Source organism: Topomyia yanbarensis, chromosome 2 (assembly GCF_030247195.1).
Source record: "Topomyia yanbarensis strain Yona2022 chromosome 2, ASM3024719v1, whole genome shotgun sequence".
Classification (NCBI taxonomy): Eukaryota; Metazoa; Arthropoda; class Insecta; order Diptera; family Culicidae; genus Topomyia; species Topomyia yanbarensis.
The window spans coordinates 409,618,043-409,634,663 of record NC_080671.1 but is presented as its reverse complement, the minus strand read 5'-3'; the positions used below and the strand labels follow the sequence as shown (position 1 = coordinate 409,634,663).

The window sequence follows — 16,621 nt, the reverse complement described above, 5'->3', positions numbered from 1 at the left end:
TTAATACTTTATTATGATTGTTGTTTTCGAAAATAATTCTGGTACACAACAACGTAGATAACGGCATTGGGCGGAAGAATAATGGGACGCTTCGTTCTACAATAACTGCATATCTAGTCAATCCACTTATACGGCAAGTTTTTTATTTAATTATTTAAAACCATGATGGTTCAATTTTCCAACATTATTTCAACATCTCTGTTGCCTGCCTAGCTCCGAATCTCTTTATGATTCACCTTACCTGTATAACAGGTAGACTTTTTCTGCTAGACTTGATGTTCACTTGTTTCTACACGGAAACAAAAAACTACCTAAAATTGAGTTCCTTTGACTCAATCTCGTGGGGAACTTAAAATTAGGTAAACCGTGTTGAAGGTAGTTTCCATTTACCACGGCAAAAATTACAACTCATTGATAGGTTTTTTATACTCAAATTTAAGTTGAATTTACCTAATTTTGAGTTCACCCCAAACAACTCAAAAGTAACTTCCCCCACGGAAGATCTCGACTGAGTCGAACCTCTCGTTTTGTTTTTGACAACACTAATAAGTGCGAAAGCGACGCACAACTCAAAAGTAAGTTAAAAGAACTTTTCTGCAGGTTGTTTTATTTAACCGTGTAGTTGATGTAGAAACAAGGGAGAAATCCCTTTAAACATCGTTCAAAGCACGCGCTGGTAAGACAAAACTAATAGGAAATCTATGTAAACGATGAAAGTCTAGACGTAATAAAAATGTATAAGATTAGCAATGATAGATAACTGTGAATGAGGTTTTAATAGAAACGAAAAAATCGAAAAAAATATTTTTAAGCTCAATTAATAGATTAATGTGCAAAAACGAGTTCATTCTGCACTGTCGTTATAAGCTTAATTGTCTCATGTTCTATGGGATTTCCTATATACATGGGACAATTATGTGTAGAACGGCAGTGCACTATTTCACCTTATTTCTTAATCGAATTTTTAGTCTCGTTAATCACGAAAAAAAACAACGGTGAAAGATTTTCCTTTTCCTTATAAATGCTTATTGAAAATATTTTTTTCAATCTTGGATAGTCGACATTGACCTGAAATTCGGGCTCGGTACCAAGTGGAATGTATCTGGGTCGCACCTCATCAATTTTTACGTAAAGCCAAATCTGTAAATATTGCAAGCATTGTAATTTCTGGTTAGAAATTTTAAATGAAAATTTAAATTATTTGTCAATATTATGCTGTAAAGTAGGTGGTATTTTTTCCAACCGACTTGAACTTTAAACCGTTTCTATGCAGTAAAAGTTTCAAGGTTTCTCGTTATGTTGCACTCTCTTGAGCTACCGCCTCGAACTAGGGTGCATAAGTTTGTTTTGCCAACTGGCTTCCTTTCCCATCATCGACCAACCACCCACCCACCCCTTTCGCGCTTCCTGCTCCCAAAACTTTGAATAGTATTAAGTTTATAGTTACTAACACGCCTTAACTATAAACGTTAGCACTCTAGCCCTTTGGTCAGTACTTATGGCGGAGACCGGAACGGGATAGTCACCGGTCTTCATGTTGGCCGCACAGCCACCGATATCAAATCAACAGGGAGGAAAGTGGGAACAGTATCCTTCACAAGTGAGTTAAAGAGAGACAGATCGATAGAGTAAGTGATGCAGGTACACACAAGTGACTTTTCGTGCATGCGGGGATGATTTCAGACAGTGATGCCAGTTCACTTAGTGTACCGCATGGATGTGTCTTATGTTCTATTTAATTTTTTATGAATTGAATATAAATGATAAATCATTGTGTTTGTCACAAATTTGTTGACAGTTTCTATTAGTTGTTAATTATAATATATAGCAAGCTTCGATACATTTGAAACAAGGATCTATATCTTGTTCGGTGTCTCAAATTTGAAAAAAATGAAATTAATATTTTCCTTGCTTGCATTAGCGAATGGAAATTATTATTGATAATCGATGGCAAATTAACATTGAAAAATCATTTGACAGTTTTTTTTTCATTTCGGCTCGACAGATTGCAATAGTTTGAAGGTGCATATTGCCTGAAATTTATGTTTCACTGAAATGTATATTTTACAACTAGTTGGGAATTCTAATATTAATACATCGAGACTAGATCTAATTAGGTCTACAGTACAATATATTTTAACAAATTTTGTTTTTCAAAGGGGTAATCCTATTTTGTGAGCGCAAGATCATGAGTTAATTTCTTATCAAATAGATTGTACAAGCAGTTAAATTTCTTGATCGTGGCTGTCATCGGTTCGTTCATGCCATGGTTGATTCTGTATTGGGAGGTTTGGAGCAGCACAAAACTACGCATAGGACGTAACGGTATAGCTAGTAATAGATTGGATAAAAGCGACAGGCCCCTCTTGAGGACTGCTGGAACACAGTCAAAGTAGCCATCAGCAACACAGCTGAAAGCGTCGTCGGGTACGTGGCACGAAGTCAACGGAACGACTGGTTCGACAAGGACTGTAGAGATATTTTAGAAGAGAAGGACGCAGCGTGGGAATTGATGCTGCAGCATGGAACGCGGGTAAACGTAGAACGATACGTCATCTGGAAACAGCTTCTTTGAGGAAATGGAAGAGTTATACCGCGCTCAAGAAAACCGAAAATTCTATCAGAAGCTCAACGCATCCCGCAAAGGTTTTGTGCCGCGAGCTAAAATGTGTAGGGAAAAGGATAGAAGCATTCTGACGGATGGACGAGAGGTGCCTGAAAGGTGGAAGCAGCACTACTTTGAACACTTGCAGCACTACTTTGAACGGAGGCAGAAGGCCGAGGCCAGATGCCATTCAATAGCTCAAGAACAATAAATCAGCTGATACGGATGGTATTGGAGCTGAACTCATCAAAATAGGTCAGGGAAGGCTGGTCATATGTCTGCACACACTGATAGTCGGAATATGGGAATCCTAACAGCTACCGGAGGGGTGGAATCAAGGGGAACACCTACAAAGTGTTACCCCAGGTTATCTTCCAACGCCTATCACCTATTAGTAACGATTTCGTTGGGAGTTATCAGGCCAGTTAGCAAAGGGCGATCGACAACAGACCAGATCTTCAATGTGCGGCAAATCCTCCAGAAATGCCGTCCCAACGCATTACCTGTTCGTCGATCTCAAGGCGGCATACGATAGCATCAACCGCACAGAGCTATGGAAAATTATGAACGAACGAATGCTTCCTCGGGAGGCTCACAAGACTAATTAAAGCGATGATGGAGGGGATGAAAAACTGTGAGGATATCGGGAGAACCCTCAAGCTCCTTCCGAACCTGCCGGGAACTAAGACGGGTGATGGTCTTTCGTGCCTGTTTAACATTGCACTAGAAGGTGTTATGCGGAGTACCGGGTTCAACAATAGAGGCACAATTTTTACAAGATTCAGCCAATGTGTATGCTTCGCAGATGACATGGACCTTATTGGGAGAACATTTGAAACAGTGGCTGAGCTTTACACCCGACTGAAACGAGAAGCAGTAAAAGTTGGATTGGTGGTGAACGCGTCTAAAACAAAGTACATGCTAATGAAAGGGGCCGAACGGGCAAGATCCCGCCTAGGAAGCAGTGTTTCGATCGAAGGGGATGTATTCGAGGTAGTGGAGGAATTCATATACCTCGCATATCTGCTAACGACTGATAATAATACCTGTCGAGAAATCCGAAGACGTATCACCAATGGAAGTCGTGCGTACTATGGGCTTCAAAAGAAATCGCGCTAAAATATTCTCCCGTGCACTAAATGTACATGTACACAACGTTCTATGGCGAACAAAGGATCCAGTAGGTGGCCAAAGCCGGAAGGAAACGATGGGCGGGACACGTTGCAACAATGCCGGACAACAACCCTGCTAAAATTGTATTCTGCTCAAATCCGGCAGATACAAGCGTGCTAGGTGGGCTGACTAGCTGCAACAAGACCTGGAAGATATCGAACGCAACAGTGGGTGTAGAGAGGCAGCCGCGAATTGAGTGTTATGGAGAAGAATCGTTGGTCAGATTATATCAAATTAATTGATGTAATAACATAAATAAAAAAAAATAAACAGTGACAGGTCGTCGATTTCGGATATCAGAACTTTAGCTATAAAAACAGCTTGGTCTGCATTTCTTTTACTCTCAAGAGTGTTCGTCCCAATCAACCGGGTCCAGGGCTTCCCTAAAACACGAACACGTTGCATTTTGGTGCCTCCAAATTCGTTCGAAGTGTGTCGATATTACTTGCTGTTTTCGATGGCAGTGCACCGGTGTAGTGGATGCACTAGTTTTGCACTTTCTAGCAGAACTGGTAATGGAACATACCCAGTTTTCTGCACTTCTGCTAGAAAGTGCAAAACCAGTGCACTCCACTACCCCGGTGCACTATCAATCGAAAAGCCCAACTGTGTTCGTCTGGAGAGCTTAAAGATATTGACGCATTATCGTTTATGTGATCACAGTTAACTTGGGACATATGCGAGCTTCTATGACAGAACGTATGGTAACACATCAGGAATCAGAATATATTGGCTCAAATGGCCCGTTCCCCGTACATAGTCGGGGATTTGTGCCTTCACATACATACATACGACACATGCATACTTGCCTGAAAATGCAAGATGGATTACTCCTAAGCCTCCGGAAAAATAATCGGGACTACGATGGTGAGAAACTGAGCGTTGAAACATGATCAGTAGAGTGGCTCGCGGTTGTATGGGAAAATTTCAAAATGATTTAAACTGGCGGGCACCGCACTTTTTGAATTCCTTTTGTGGTCCCAAATGCTTGTGCAAAATTTGGTAGCGGTTGGTTGCTTCCCGGGTTTGCGTATTGCGTTCAAGGTTTGCATGGGATTTTATATGGGGAAATCAATTATTTTGCATTTACATTAATAAAGATCTCTATTTCACTGAATATGAAATACCAGTTTCATAAAACTATAGTTCAAACCTTGGTTAACAACTTTGTCGAAGACCGTAACTAGCTACGAGTTTTCAAAAAATAGTTATAACGATTTTAAAACTTATGGTAAAATCCAAATGCAGAAATTGATTACTTTTTCCAACACTGGCGGTGCACCACCGACATCGACATTTGGAACTTAGATAAATGAGAATATATTCATCGCAGAGACGTGGTACCTTTGAATGAAATGTTCAGAATGAATTGCTGAATAACATAAACGTAGCCAGAAACTGGAAAGAAGAGGGGGGCTTCCTGGTCACGACGAGGTTGCCGATCCAATACGTTGAAACATTTCAACGGATCCGTCAATGTTAACCTGACAAGTTGCACACTGTTTTTTGGTCGGTAATCGTCAAATTCGCGGAATGGTACATTTTGTGGTACATTTGAATGACACAAACTGAAACGATCTAGCGTCCTCTGGATACTAACTTAACTATCGTTGGTGTTACGTTCGACACATCGAGGCATTTACTGACCAGCGAGGCAATCATGTTCTCTGGAGTAGAGAGATGAGATGCAGAAAGATTCAAAACAACTAAACAACAACACGCCGGATGAGGTTCACAGTCTTGACCACATTTGGTGCCTTTGTACCTGCATCGCAGAACCGAAATAGATCGTTCTTGTTATTCCTAATCTTTTCCAACAAAGATCCATCAGTATTAACACAAACTAGACGAAAGGTCACACCGCAGTAGTCCTGACATATAACAGCCTATTCATTTTTTACAATCATCGTTGACAAGCCACTATGATAATAAAGCGCAGAATGACGTTGATGGTAATGGTGGGCAGCAATCATTGCTTTTCATCGCAGTTGCTATCAAAAAACCAGCCAACAGAGACAAAAACGCACAACAAGGGGTCACGATAACGGATTGAAAGTAAAACGAAAGTTCAACAATGCAAATTTCATAGACAAATCAGCTAACACTGTACGGGTACGATTATAACAATAACCAGTAACAAACCGTGTTGCCGAAAAGTATTGCTATGTATCTACACTCATCGCTTTTCACACAGTAGGTATATGGCAACGATATATTGTTATATGCGGTGGATTGGACAGCGACAGAGCAGTTGGTAGAATTGACAGTTTCATTGGCATCGGTAGTGGAAATATTTTTAGCTTCTACCCTGGTCGAGATGAGAAGGTAGACTGGTGATAATCAAGATCATACATGTAGAGATGTGCGCATTTAGACTTACTCTATATAACTCAGGACTGCTCATTGTATTCCTTTTCGGTAAAAATGTGTTGAATTTCGTCGATTTCCCAGAATGAATCACATCCCTAGGTTGAGGAATTCTACAAATCTTTTCTTCCGTTGAATTTCATTATAGCTTAAAAGTCGAACAAAAATTTTAAGCATAGAACTCGGACTTCGGCCAAACAAACCAGCGGCCCAATTTGTTCTTGGATCAGGCAGAGACACTGACCAATAACCTACGATTGGCCCAGACATATGAAATATTCAAAAGTTCACAAAAAATCAATCAAGTGTATACTGCGAACCCACGACCGTCGAATTGCTGTTCCATAGTAGTTTCCCGAGGCAAACATCCTCAAGCCCAGCAATGTCCACAGACCTAATCTGAAAGCAGCCGTAGCTCATTGAGGTTGGTTCGAAGAGGTGAAGGTGGAACATAACAAGAGATCAAAAAACAACAACAGTCTCGGCAGAACTTCGTAGAGAAAATTTACCGTCTGTATTCAAGGTTTCCATTGTCAATTAAAATATTGACCAAATTGTACGACAATCTCATATAAATGCTCTATATAAACAATGGTTAAAGATACCACCTCAACATATACTTTCACTATATGCATAAATGTCCCATGTGCTATGGGATTCCCTATACTCATGTGACAATTATGCGTAGAACGACAGATATTGATCAATAAGTACAAAATTGTCGATATTTCTACTGGTGTCGGATAATAAACCCATAAGACAGAATTTCTTAGATGAATCCAACCCGCATTTGATCAACAATCTGACTGCACTGCACCGCTACACGTTGTACATTCTATATGGCCACGCTTACCAGTCCACATACACAGCGAACCGTACCCTTACTTGCGGATTAACGGAAGAAAGAGTGAACAGGACAGCGGCTCACTCTCGGAAGCCATCGTTGCCAGTCATCGTGTTCGCTACCGATCTGCAAGTTTCCTATCCTACAAACAGCAGCGCACAGCCCGGCAGCAGCAGCACCAGGCAGGAGAAGGCGTTGAAAAAGGGAATTCAGAATCTGCGGCAGCCAGCTTGAACCTAATAGCCAGTCTGGCTGGATCGAACGAAGAGTGCACGACCCTTCCGCGATACGCGTTGTACGATACACTTTTCTTCCGTGCATTTTTCTCAAGCCGACACATTCTCTGAAGCGTATCGCATGCATATTGGAACGGACAGCGTTCACTGTTCTGGACGGAACGGGGAGTAGATTGAACGATTGGTGATAAAACTGATAAGGTGAAAGTGTAACTACGGCAGTGGCAGACGTCGCGATTCAAAAAAGTGATGAAGTAGGAGAGTGCAACGCAAATGTGAAGCTCTTTAAATTGGTCGTGATTTTACTTCAAGGTGTGTTACCGAAGCGAAAATACTCAGGCTGGTGTATCGTGTGGTGGTTTTCTTTGCATATTTGCTCACAAGGCTGGTGTGACATTGGTGCATGAAATATACCCGGAATGGTGTTCAGAAAAAGTCTTCACGATTAATATTTTCTTCGGCCGTCCTGGAATCGAATCTTGCGGTCAGTTTTATTATTCTGTACATAATTTTTGAAAGCGGCGAAAGTGTATACATGGAGAACTGTCATTGTTTTATTAAGTTAGAAATCATAAATTACTGCAAATAATTTATTTGAGCTATCAAAGTATAACTTTGACTATAGATTTCTGATTCTAATGTATATAACTTTTGCTACACCTTTGCTTTGCTCACAAAAATAAGAAAGACTTAAAATAGTATCTTTCATTTAATTTATTACAGCTATAAGTATGTATCTGTGGAACTTACGTTATTGCAATTATTCTAACAGGATTGCACTGGAGTTGTGATACTAGGAACATATAGAAACATAAGATTTTGATGTATTTTCGTTGTCTTGAATTCATATTAAAGTCTAATGAAACCTCAGTTAAGACTGTCTTCGTGTATCTTTTTCACGAAACTAGGCAAAGTATTTTTGGAGAATGGCATTGAGCATCCAACACCGTTTAGTAGAACAACTTTTTCAAAATATTCAGCATCTCTGAAACGTCAGCATATGAGCATAGGACATTCCCCTTTTATTTGCGACCAACATCACAATGATCTGTCGGGGGTTCTAGATCTACTTTTTTCAAGGTAGTTTCGCAAAAATATATTTTTATAATGAATTTCGTTTATATTTCTGCCCCTAAATGGTGCTTAGGCATTTGAACAACACTAAAATTGAGAATCTGATAGGTCATTTAATCGTCTCCACTTTGTGAGCTAAAATCGATCTGAAATCATCCGGAAAGTTAATAAAATATACTTCACCGTGCTTCCTGTTCATTCACGGTGACACGTTCAGAAACAATCGGTGTGTCAATCTGCGTTTTTCGTCGAACTCCATTGGTGTCTCTGTTCCTCTGCTGATCCTCTTCCAGTAGCACTACAATGGGAACCATTCTGGCAATGACGCAGACGCCATGGTTCAGTAGCTACTAGTCACCAAAATGTTTAACAACATGAACGTGCCTTTCAAACACGACTGGTTTCTTTTCATCTGGATTGCTGGAAACCAGAACGGACTACCGTGCCAGAGAATTGACGATACTCGCAAGGAGTCTTCTCTTACTAGCTTTTATAGTCGAATTGTTCGGAATGAATCTGTTCAATGCTGGGATCGCTCCTGCTATCTGCTCACAAGCATAATCGACGTGACTATTAATCGACAATTACCACGTTCGATTGCTTCACTTTAACTTTCGGGTACGATTGTGATTTTCGCATGTTGCGCTGACTTTCGGTCAGGCTTCCCTACTGCTCTCGATTTTAGCTCATTTTCTCTCTTGCAAGCAGTTAAACGCAGTAGGGCTGTTTACTAGCTCCCACCGAAAGCGAGAGAACACGCTCTCGAGAATTAAGAGATTTTTTTGTGTTCACACATATCGCTCTACCATGCAGGGGGGATGGTAAAGTGTTAATTCTCGCCCAATTCAAGAGGGAGTGTTGATCATCAGATGCTCAGTTACAGAAAGAGCATGTTTGAAAAAAAATGCCAATAAAATAAGATGGTTTCAAAAACAACAGAATGGCGATATTTTATATCAAATGAGTGCTTTATTTAGGCTTTGCATCTTCAAACCAGCCATTTATATGTACACACGAATAATTTGCTGCTAAAACCTGGAATATTTTCAATTGAATTTATTATTACTTTTAATTTTTTGGGTAAATTATCCACTATGCAGTAAAAAGCTGACTTGTTCGGCAAAAAGTTAAACATCATAGAATCTCGTCAAAAACTTACAAATTATGTACAACAAACCATCTGCCATTTTCGGAGAAAAACATTAACACGACGTGTTTGAACATTGCGAATACTTCTTAGTCTTTCTTAAAACCATGAATTTTCAACAAATAAAAGGAAAAAAACAGTTATAGTGAAATTTTTCTGGTCGTCATTATGTTTGAGGTTTTGACTTGGGCAATTTTACACATGATGATTTTGTATAAAGGATTTGACTCGCAAGTGTGATAATTAGAAGCCTGATAGTGCAAGGAAGTGTAGCTTCAATCGCGAAAATGTGGAAATAGTTCGAATTTTTGATAATGAGAATGTTTTGTGTTAAGAAATCCCGGGTTAAAATTCGTAATCAAGTTCAGGAAATGTAAGATTTCTTTCGATCGTCTTTTAATTTTCTGTGCAACCATTAAAAAGCTGGTAAATTAACTTCCACTACCAATTCGTCAAATTTAATGATCAAATTGCTGAACAAGTCAGCAATCCCCAACTGAAAATTTGCTGAGTATTTTTCACGATTGAGTAAAAAGAGAATATTGCGGAGAGTTGGTAACAGAATTGGTTTACTAAATTGACCATCAAAACCCAAGTAAAATTTTCCATTACTCAATAATTCAAACTAAGTGTGTAATCTATGCACGTTCGGTAGAGCAAATTAATAGACATTTGAGCATTACACTAATTTTAGGACCCTTTTTTTAAACATGTATTTGAGAATGATTTGAAGACAACGTTGGTTTTATTTTTGCAATGATTGGATTAAGGGAGAATATTGGTGTTTAAACGCAACGAAAATTTAATTCGAGTGCTCTAATTTTCACCCTGCCATTTGCGACAATGTGATGAAGAAAGATGACAGACGCCGATTAAGTAAAGGTTTCAAATGAGTAGGGTTATAATATAATTACGATGAAAGTAGTCTCAATATCCTTTAAGGGGTTAAAAAACTGGATGGAACTCAGAAAATCGGAAAAAAATTCTTAATATTAATAGATATTCTTAAAGTACATGCTTTTGAAAATATCTGTGCAAAATTTCATCCAGATCGAACCATTAAATTTTTAATCACAGCCGTTTGCAGCGCGCTGGTTCTTCCACAAATGAAGTAAGCACAAAACTTTAAACGCACTCATCTCGGAATGAAGTTTTTTGAAAAGTACCGTTGCGGTGAACGTGATGTCTCAAAAGCTTCCAAAAGAGATCCGATTTATATAAACTTTGTTTTGAATTGTTTGTATTTACATTCTCGTGTACTTGAACGGTTGCTTTTTCATCTAAAAATTTTCGATTCTTAGCAATAAATTTTTGTTTAAAATTTTTAACACGGAAGAACTCAATTTTTTGGTCAATATGTTTTTTTTGTAAGATAATAAATTTCTTTTAGGAAACCGATCCAATTAAGTACACCACAATACATTTCTCTTCAATAATCTTTAGTTTTTGATTTTCTGTTGAGCGGTTCGGCTTGGAGAGCGTTCACCACAAACCTTTGCCAATGGGGGATGCACCATAACTCCGACAACCTTCAATATATTTTTTAATTCAACTTGTGTTTTCTATCTTCGGTAGTGCTACCAACGAACTTTCTTTCGCCTATTCAAATAAAATTTGCATAAAAAACTTTAAAAAAATCACGAACTTAGCTCACTTTTTCGCCACTTATATGTAACCCCTTAAATCAGTCTAATTGGCATTTTAGTGGTTACACCACCGTAGAATTTTTAAAACGTCGAATTTTTATTTAAAAGTCTAAAAATTATATCCCAAAAAATGAAAGACGAATACGATATATAAATGCTCAAATTACCAGTTCTTCCGCAATGCCTCTTGAGTTGGCCGGAAATGCAACTCGAACAAATGGCTTTTGATCGCTTTGAAATTTTCACAGCATATTCGAAATGATTTCTCCAGCAACGTGCGTAGGATTTTAATTTCATATTGCCTAATTTTTTTAAATTAACAATTTGTTTCGATTTTAATGGTATTTTCGGCGTTTTTTTTACTTAATAGTGCGCCATTTCGCGAAAAAGCCAAATATTGAAAAAAATCCTTCGTAAGTCGCTTACTACTGTCATAAGGAATAAAAAAAACATTTGTTTGACTCTAGGTTTAAAATTACGCGAGAAAGTTTTCAGGCCGTGGACCTTTACCTAAAAAACTCGCATAGGGGGGAAATGCTGCACAGATGCCATCTTGTGATAAAATTACTAGAAAAAAATATTTTTCTGATTCAATACATATGTTATAAATCCCTTTTAACAATATTTCAACTCATCCCTTTATTGTACCAAGAAAAAATCCGAAATATGCTGAACTGGGAGCTGCCCATTCAAACATCTTTACTATTCCCAGAAGGTAAAACATGCATACTTATCATGAAAGCCGAGTGAAACATTCGAACACTGATGTGAAGTGAACTAAATTTGGTTCCCATGAGGGTAAAGAGGAAACTATTTTATTCTCATCTGCCAACTGAGCAATTTATCTCCGTTGCTCCGCCAGACTATGATGAGCTAAAAGCAGAGCATCTAATAAAGGTTTGCTCTGTCATAAGCAAGAGGACTCAGCAATGAGAGGATGTGGTTTCTCTGTGCTCTCCTAGCCACTGGGCAAAAAATGCGCACCAAAATAAAACTCATGTTATATGGGGGTAAAATATTTCTCTATCTCTTCGTTGCAAAGATGAGTAAAATGAAGCCTGCTTTCGGTTACTAATCAACACCATATCTGTTTCATGATTAGCTATCAGCAGCTTTTTCTCCAACATCCACCGACAATTTTCGTTCCCTTGGGAAGCTTCAGCTGGAATACTCCATCGTACATCGCGTTCAACGAGGAACGCTCGCCGTAATTGGGGAGGTTACGTTCATCTATGCATTTTTGCAACGTAGTCCTAAGCATGTGCGCGTTCTTTGTTACTTATTCGGGCTTCGAACTTTGTTGCTTATTCGGGCTTCTTCTTCATAAACATCCTCCTCTGTTTACGGCGAAAGCGGCCAGATCACTGGCTAATGCTGCGGAGAAAGCCGTTCGATGATCATCATCTCTTTCGGATACCTTTCCAGTGGTACAGTGGTTTATTTTTGCAATGGTAACTCTGTAGATGCGTCTCCACGCATTTGCATTGGCGCACTTAGGTTATATCAAATCTAAGTGCTTCGACGAACACGTCTTTGTCAAAGATCGCCGTTTTCCACCTCTGACCTATTGTCTGTCTACCATGTGGCTCAAACTGTGTTCTGTTCCCAATCATGTATCGTTTCACTTGATGGTCGCTGTGGATATTCTTCTCGCACAATATTTAGGAACTGTTATCTGGTTGGTGGATTGTTGATTACCGTAATCAACAATGGTGCCTATCATTAGATTTGAATTAACAATCCAAGTGCCGTTATTACACACTTGAATTACCAATCCAAGTGCCGTTACATCACACACGCTTTTTTGCAACTTTTACCGAGTTTTACACAGCCGAACATTCAGCTAACAAAGCTTTTACCGAGATCTCAGTAGAGGTGGCGTTTGTTTTGCTGAATTTCGGAGAATATATCGCTGAAAATCAGTAACTTAAAGCCAGTTTGCGGAGCTATCAGTCGGGTTGATGTACCAATAGTCGTATACTTAAGGAAAACTTTTGTTACTAAAGTTGAATAGATCTATGGGCGATGTTAATACGATGTTAAACGAAAGCTTTCCATCCCTACTTCATAGAAAAATATGAAGAGTGCAAGCATGGGGAAAATCGCTTTGTTACGCTTTCTTTCGCACGTCACAAGCAAGCTTTATTCAGTTGTGATGCATTCTGCTAGCTTGGAAGATGATGCATAGCAACCTGTCGCTGCATACACACGCGAGCCAAAGCTATAACAAGCAATGAAGAAACACATCAATTGCTTCTTTGTTCTATCCTTCCCCAAAGCGAATGGCTTCGCTTGCGCAGCTTTTCTCGAGCGGTTCGCGGTTTTCATAGAATTTTCACTACACAATTTTATTTAATTTTCGTATTCGCACAATATATTTAACACTTAGAAAATCATCTACCGTTTTAAGATTAGCTGATAATCAACAGGAACAGGATTCGTCATCAAAAACTCCGACATCCCGAATAAAATCATACACATTGTACTCGATCGGACCATATCTGAACTTCTATCGGATTAAAGATAAATCGCTAAGTAAGGTTACTGTGCCCTAATTCATCTTATCATCTGCTATCTCTATTCAACGCATTAGCTCAAATGGTAGGATGAATAAGGGTGCGTTGTACTCAACTTTTCGCTTCGCTCTAACGCGAGTATTTTACATTTTCCAAGCCAGATTTTTTATTGATCTGCTTCTTAAGAACGAAGCAAAGATGTTGATTCCAATTTAAGCGCAATCCAATCAGTGTAAGCCGAGTTATCGGCAAAATAGTATCACATCGTTGCTAATGAGACGAATAAGAGTACGTTACCCTACTTCAAAGTTTTCGGAAGACTGATACAAAAATATTAGGCCTTGACAAATATCTCGAAAGGTCGCCCAGATAAGCTCAAAAATTTTGATATTCTGTCTATCACAAGAGATTGGCGTTACTGGCAACAAGTCTGCATACCCGGTCGTAATGTTGAGATCAGGGGTGTGATCACCGATTCGAGTTTGTTATGCATGGATCTACTGAAGCAAGGGGTTGGCTGTTTCAAGAACCCCTTGCTCCAGTGAGCAAAAATTTCGAATGAAAATCGCATTGGACGGGACAAAATTATGTGTCCCTTCAAACTGACAATTAAGACGAGAATCACGAGGCTGGCTTATTTTGTAAATGCAGAAATGTGGATAAAGTTCACATGATCAATTACCATGCACCAGAGGAATCTGAAGCGTTCTCTTAAGAGACACTATAAGACTCTCTCTTTTGCAAATATACTAAAAGATCTACTCCACTCACCACGACAAATCATTATACTCTCTTGACTCAGGAACAGTGTGACTCCCGCGATCCCCATTTTGGAACATATATTACCATACTACACCTAAAAGGAAGTTATTAGTAACTGCTTAAATTTTTATTTTGAGTGGCCACCAAAGATAACAGCTCGAGGAATCTATGACAAAGTCAAAGTCAACAACTCCAGGTTTCAGAAATTTGAAATCAAACAAGAAGTTTTCAGCATAAGGGTGATCTAGCTTACCCCACGATATTTGCTACAGTTTTAAGGAGCTGACTTACTCTACAGTTCGCTACCATATATCTGTTCCACCTGTATTGCTATAGAACTGAAATGAGCCATAAAGTTTGCAATATTTTTTCTTATTTTTTGTACGGGTGCTTATGGACAAACGGTTCGATTTGTAGGTGAAATTTAGTCTTATTAGAATAATTTATAATATAATTACAATTTTTGCAAACAGGCTAGAATAAAACCCTCCCTAGGTTGACGGGTTTGACGGTTTTGCAAACATCATCAAGCAGCAGCTGACAGGCAACTGCTTTAAGATGGTTATTGCATTACGCCTCGGTAGTGGTGCGTCGAAAAGACCGAGAGGGCTGATAGGCATTTATGTTTTGTGTTTTTTAATACTCCGCGCCAGCCCAAATTCACTGTCGGCCAACAGCCTGTGTACATTGGCGAGGCATGCTGGTGGATCGCCGTGGATTGACCTTTTCTGTGGGCTGTACTTGCAAACATTGTTCAGCAGCTTAGTGGTAGTGTTTGTGGGCACAGGTGTGGGGGTCATTGCGCGTCGATTTGTTGGTCAGCTACGTCATCGTGCACAGGTCAACAAAATAAATAAAGAAATGTAGAAGTGGAAGCCTATTCGTTAGTTTTTAGTACTAGTTCACAACGGTTATGTGCTAGTCGTTTGTCTATCTGTGTGTGTTTGTCTGAGAATTTGTGACAGCTGGATTAGGGAATGGATGTAGAACTGGCGCATATTATAGAATAGTTGATAAATGTACATTCGATTCTATTCATTCGGGAAGATTGGATTCGTAAATTAGGGTACAATTAGTTTACCGACGCACGTTAATAATCCACTCCCGGTCAGCATAGTATGATGAAATTCTGTTTTTGTTGTAGTTCTATTAGTTTGCTTTTCCACTACCGATGTATACTAAAAATAATATAAGTCAATTTATACACTTCTAGTTAATATCTTTGCATCCTATTTCTTTATTTGTCATGTTATGAACCCTATTTATTACTATATCCTAAATTAGATTCATACTAACACTCACCAACACAATTGAATGCATATTGTCTCATGTACACTCACAATCTCTACCATTCCAAACGTACAAACGCTCGTTTCCTTCGCGATAACACAAACCTGGCCACAAACGCGAACATGCAATTGCAATCATCTACACATTCAAGCATATCTACCGCTCGTGCGATCAAGAATCAGCTGCGTCCGGAAGTCTACCCTCGGGTATAGAAGCCTAGACTCATACCTTCAGTTGGACCAATCAAACAATGACGCTCATACTCACTAGACAAATCGTTCCTCGGCGACATGACCGGGAACTCTTGTGATATAGCGAAACTGACTCTTCTAGCATCTAGCACTAAAAATTAAGCATCAGACTCACGTTCCGCGCGCTACCATTCAAGAATACTTTCGAATATGCGAATGGCCACACGATTATAACATCGAATTTATGCACGCGAAGTTACATACACGCTAGTGCAAGCGACAAACACGTTAACATACAAATGTTCGAGCCCTTCGTGATAACCCTATCCACGCCAACAGACAGATATGCACCCTGGACTCAAACGCAAAAACTCACACCTTCCACGCACCCACCACCACAGGACTGATAATTAGACTTTACATACAATATTGCACGCAATAATTACAGGTTTTCGTCTGGCAACCGGGGGAAGTACATCTCAAACGCAGAACTTATGTCAATGATGGCCTTGGATTTGCGTTGCCTGTGTTCAAGGCACCATAGCTTCGTTGGTCAGATCAAGGATGTATGATACCCGCTTGCTATCACCATCGCCTCTAGTTGCCCATAATGCCCATAAATAAAATTCACATTTTTTTGCAAACAGGCTACAATAAAATCAAAATCAGCCATAAATGTTTACACAGCATTCACAGCAAGTTACGTGTTTTGTAATGATAATTTGATACTATCAAACATTGTTAACCCTCCGGAAGTCGCGCTTTTGGCC

At 39.2% G+C, this 16,621-nt stretch overlaps 1 protein-coding gene across 11 annotated transcripts in view; it reads left to right on the top strand.

Moving 5' to 3' along the window:
• The window catches only part of LOC131685052 (uncharacterized), a 40,569-nt gene that overhangs the window by 622 nt on the left and 23,326 nt on the right, over positions 1-16,621 (top strand). Inside the window, exon 1 of one of the 11 annotated variants that reach the window (XM_058968452.1) lies at positions 58-133. The exons of 6 other annotated variants lie outside the window; for them this stretch is intronic. Coding sequence is in view for 1 of the 5 variants with exons in the window: in XM_058968442.1 (XP_058824425.1) it covers positions 7,629-7,709 (81 nt within the window). In the remaining 4 variants the exon portion in view is untranslated. Of the gene's footprint in view, positions 1-57; positions 134-7,096; positions 7,710-16,621 lie in introns of those variants that run through there. 4 more of the 11 variants (XM_058968442.1, XM_058968444.1, XM_058968450.1 and 1 more) reach the window with 4 other exon arrangements.